Genomic DNA, 5,260 nt, shown 5'->3' on the forward strand with positions numbered 1-5,260 from the left:
GAGTGGGTTCCAGATTTGGAACGATGCAAAAAGTAGGGTTTAAATGGTTAACTGCTGCTAATGATGTGTGAGGAGAGCTGAAACATTTTTCAATTATACTAACATTATGCGTACTCACCATGCCTGTTTATTAAACTTGGATAAACAACCCTAATATCAGCAAAAAATAGACACAATACAGTTTAGGACCTGTAGTCACGCTCTGCCTCAAGTCAATTTACTACAATATTTATTCCTGTGAGCCTTGATCATGCTTCACTTTGATCAGTACGAGATTAAATGAGAGAGCTCTTTGTATTTAAATGAGGTCTCAAGATGATATGCTGTATATAACTTATGTAATGCAGTGGAGGAGTGTCTTGCTTATCCTCTTCATGTGCATGTTTTTATTATTTCTTTGTTTGTTCTGAGTTGAGATGCTGCTATGACCAAATTAGGTTTTTATTTTCTCTTTTATTCCGCCTGCACAGATTGTTGACCGGTTTATCTCACACTGTGATTTTGTGAATACAACCCTTTCACATTATGTTTGTTAGTTCTCTGTCTTCCAACATGGCTGCCTGTAACATAGCAACCATTGTTTCTTTAAACGGCATTGAAAGAGACAGCGGTTGCTATGTGTTGATATATGAGCAAAAACATAATAGTGTCTTGTTACTGGATCTTGTAAAGAAGTCACAGTAACATGAATATGCTTTCCCAGTGTTTACCTACACTCCATCATCACTGCACAGAAATTATTAACAATTTTCTTTAAGAAGTGGTAACCAGTGGTTGCAGGTAGCCATACTGGAAGAAGGAGATCTACGTAAGCATTCCATGCTTTGATTCTAAAATGAAGTTAGGGCATTAAATGTGGAATTTTGAAAAATACAATTTACACCACACTTGGTAACCATAATGATTAACGACTTGTTCCATGTTGAATGGGTAATATTTTGCTCAGAAGCTCTCAGATTGGAACATCTCATATTTCTTGTCAAAAGGGGGTGGGGGGGTTCATAAAACGTTTTTTCAGCATTAACTACTGGACTACTGTGTCCCAGCATGCATCTACCTTCAGCTGACTAGGTCGACTCCTGTTTTAACCCCACCAAATGGAGTGGCTGTGTGTTGTTGGGGTGTTAGCACATTCCATCCTTCTAACTGTGGAGCCGCTTTCCACTTCTATTGTGAAGGGTGAGGAAGTGTGATGTCACTGGCAAACACAGGCACCACTCCCCCTCTCTCACCTCTCCTCTCTCTCTCTCTCTCTCTCTCTCTCTCTCTCTCTCTCTCTCTCTCTCTCTCTCTCTCTCTCTCTCTCTCTCTCTCTCTCTCTCTCTCTCTCTCTCTCTCTCTCTCTCTCTCTCTCTCTCTCTCTCTCTCTCTCTCTCTCTCTCTCTCTCTCTCTCTCTCTCTCTCTCTCTCTCTCTCTCTCTCTCTCTCTCTCCTTCTCCCCCTTTCTGGTGGCCTTTCTCATCCTCTCTCACGCTTCCTGTCTGATTCATATGAAAGTGACCCTGTGTTGAAAATGCTAATATCTTCACATAGCATCCCCAAGACCATGCAGGAAGTTTGCTGCAAGTAACGAGTGACGTGTATCTGCCTGTATTTATACAACTCTGTTAAAACTGTATACTCAAAGCTCTCCAACTATTGTCTATCTTATTTACTCGTCCTTACACCTGCGTTTCTTCATGTGGCTCCAAGACTGTACAGTATCTGTATCTTACACGCTTTAAAGTAATTGTAAAACACATAGTTTGGCACGCCAAAGTCAGCGCACCTGTTTCCTCTCTCACATCCTGCTATGAAGGTCTGAGGTGGACTCTTGCTCCCCAGTCATCTGCATCACCATGGCAACGTCTGTGCTAATCACAACAACCAGGAGTCCTTAGAGATGTTGCTAGGTACCAGGCCCCTTCTACGTCTCTGTGGGACTGTATGGAGAACATCCACACAGACTTGTGTGTGCGTGTGTGTTGTATTTTTCATACGTGTACATATGCTAGTGCTTGTGGCTTGTGCACCACCATCAGAACAACAAGATTAGAGAGAGTGAGGAAAAAGAAAACCCCCCAAAGCTGAGTCAAACTAAAGACTAATAGAGAGGCTGACATTGATGTACTGTATTCCAATGACTTCGTTCAAATTCCAGTCTCCTTTGTAATGAAGTCTCACGGTCTAACTTGTCCTGTGTCCTGTTCTGTTCTGTTCTGTTCCAGAGATGGTCTGCCATTGGGGTGTCCTGTTGCATTTCATGTTGCTGGTAAATAATGGACTTGTGGATGGATGCCTGTGTCCTGAAGCCACCATTTTGGACCAGTTTCCCTCACAGCTGCCCACAGAGACTTGCTGCTTGAACTACTCTGGTTCCACGTTTGGCCGCTTGCCTTGGCCTGTGTTTACCAATGAGACGACCATAGAAATCTTGGATCTGTCCCATTGTAACATCAGTCACATTGACATCATTGGCACCGGAGCATCTGTCGTGAGAGAGGTCTACCTGAGTCACAATGGGTTAACCACACTGCCAGGGGAATTCCTGACCAGCCAGACCAGCCTGAGGCTGCTGGACCTGAGCATGAACCTGCTGCAAGAGCTCCCCCAGGGCTTCCTTCAGAGCGCTGACAGCCTTCAGGAGCTACGCCTACAGGGGAATCATCTGCGCTCTCTCCCAAGCTCTGTGCTCCAGAAGCCCGACCTGCTGAGGCTAGAGCTGGACGGTAACCCCTGGGCCTGCTCCTGTTTCCTGATTGAGAGCCTGCAAGCAGGGAATCATGACAATAGGACCACCGGCCTAAAGGATCTAGTCGGGAACCTGACCTGCGCGTCTCCCAGGAAATTGGCGGGCCGGATCGTGTGGTCAGTGAAGATAAGCGACGTGTGCCGCCCGCCTGGCCTCACCGCGCTCTTCATTCTCCTCCCCCTCCTCATCCTCTCAGCCCTGATACTCTGCTGGTGCTGTGGGAGGAAGAGGAAGAAGAAGGAGACTCCGGCCTTCAGCACCTCCAAGAAGAAGCCCTCCGGTTCCAACTGCAATGGCCAGAAGCACCGGTCCAAGCAGAAGCTCGCGCCCGGAGAGTCACCCGTCAAATCCATGAACGTCGGAGGTGGGGGGATCCTGAAGAACCAGCTTCTGCTACGCCCAGCCTCCGCCCTCCTGGGCAGCACCAGAGACATTTATGAGGAGGTGGAGATTAAGCTGGGCTCAGTAGAGTCCCTTACCCATGCCTCCTCTGCCCGCGGCTCCACCGCATCAGAGGTGAGGCAGGGCCCGCATGGGACGGAGACAGGCAGCAAGGCAGAGCTGGACACAGTGAGTGTGACAGAGGTGATGAAAGACTCGTCTGACAGGGAGAAGGCCTACATGACCCAGTCCACTGAATACTACAGTCTTGTGCCTGCCATCGACCTGGACGACTCTGACCATGCCGAGTACGAGAGTGTCGACCTCTCGTGACACTAGTGTAGAGGCAGTAAATGGTCTCTGTGCGTGCGTGCGTGCGTGGGTGCGTATGTGCGTGCGTGCGTGCGTGCGTGCTTGTGCGTGCGTGTGTGTGCATGTGATAGAAGAGACAGTGAGTTATCTGTTGTCACACAGACAGTCTGGTCAGAACACTGATGTATCACAATGTAAGAGGAAGTGATATAATCCCACGCTTTTCCTGTGGGACCTGAGGAACGCTGTTGCTGTTTGAAAGGGAGGCCCACTTTTTCTCTTGTAGTGGCTAACCATGTAAAGACTTACATTTCACTGCAAATGCAGACTTTTTGAACGGTGACTTTTGACAGAGGTTTACACAAAGACATTCTCTTAATTTCATGTTCGACTCCATCGGAATACACCAAAGGATGTGTTTGACCACCATACTATATGCAATCAACAGAGCTCGTGCCATCTGCATTGCTTCCTCTTGCCACACCCAAGTAAAACCGACATGTGTAGTACTTACAGTCCAGTACCAGTTTTACCAGTTACATATGATTTTCCACACTTGATGCTCTGGAGATTAACATCCTTCACCACTTTCAACGTGGTGTTGCTATTTTGGGCTTGACATTAATAAGGGTAAAACATTTCAAAACGTTTCAAAAAATTTCAATTGAAATTGTGAAAATAGCTGTTCTACAACACATCACATCACAACACCTTGTGAGCTTGTAGATCAGCCATTTTCACTGTTTGACGTATGACGAAGCTTAAGTGGTTATGGCTACCCCACTAATAGGTGCTAAACAGTGAATCAAGCTACAATAGCTACTGTTAATTGTATGTGACATGAGGAATGTACAGTATAAATGAGACAAATTAATAAGTCCACATTTAGAAAAGGACAGTATAAAGTAGACATGAGAGGAAAATGCTGACTTTCTTCCACTCCACTTGCTGAAATGCACACTTACACACTAAAGTCCTCACTCAGTGTTAAATTAACACTGAGGCTTCTACTGTGTAGGTTGGAAAATGGCAGGATCCAAATGCTGGTAAAATGCTGGTGTTAGATAGTAATCTGTGTGGTGTGGCGTGATTCAGGTTGGCTCAGTAAACTGAGCTACAGAGGGCCACTGTGTTAAGGTGCTAAGCATAATGACAGTGCCGGGGAACTACACAAAAGAATAACTAGTTGCACTAAATATTGGGGTCAACAACAAGGTGCAGAATGTACAGACGCTATTGTTGTTAGGAGGTGGAAACTAGACTGAATGTTCACTCTCACCCATTCTGGTTTTGTGTATTAATTGAACCTTGTACAATAAGAAAGAGAGAGGACAGGAAGATGGGAGGGGAACTTCCTGGAGGAAAAAAAACTTGTTTTCATCACCTTTCACCTTTCTCTATATATTGTAAGATTTTAATGTATTTCAAATTATAAACGTTTAGGTCAAAACACTTGGGCAGATGCAGCAGAACTTGACAATGACTGATGATAATGTGTTTTATAAATCTGGGAAACGTTTGCACTGTAGTCAAAACTTTTAAAAGATATATATGACCATATCAGCCCATATGAAGGAGCATGAGAGAGACTGTGGAATTTATGGCAAAAACATTTTGTTACTACAGTAAGCATTAACACTGTTTCAATGACAGCTACTACATGCCATGAGTAGATGAATGTTGCATTAACTTTCAAAATGGGACTACTGCTACCCAAAGGCACTGATATTTATCCATGTTGATATGTGTATTTTGTTGATAATGCTTATTTTTTTGTCCACCGTGCATTTCATTGTTTTTTGTTGTTGTTTTTTTGGGAGAAAAATAAATATTATT

General features: G+C 44.7%; 1 protein-coding gene across 1 annotated transcript in view; it reads left to right on the top strand.

Annotated features, from left to right (window-relative positions):
- Window positions 1-5,260, top strand: part of LOC308094528 (uncharacterized protein) — a 9,108-nt gene extending 3,848 nt beyond the window's left edge. Inside the window, exon 2 of the mRNA XM_080441254.1 lies at window positions 2,208-5,260. Coding sequence (XP_080297380.1) covers window positions 2,208-3,445 — 1,238 coding nt within the window. The 3' untranslated portion in view covers window positions 3,446-5,260. The remainder of the gene's footprint in view (window positions 1-2,207) is intronic.

The sequence above is a fragment of the Gymnoscopelus braueri genome (genome assembly GCF_963280865.1).
Source record: "Gymnoscopelus braueri genome assembly, chromosome: 10".
NCBI classification, from domain to species: Eukaryota; Metazoa; Chordata; class Actinopteri; order Myctophiformes; family Myctophidae; genus Gymnoscopelus; species Gymnoscopelus braueri.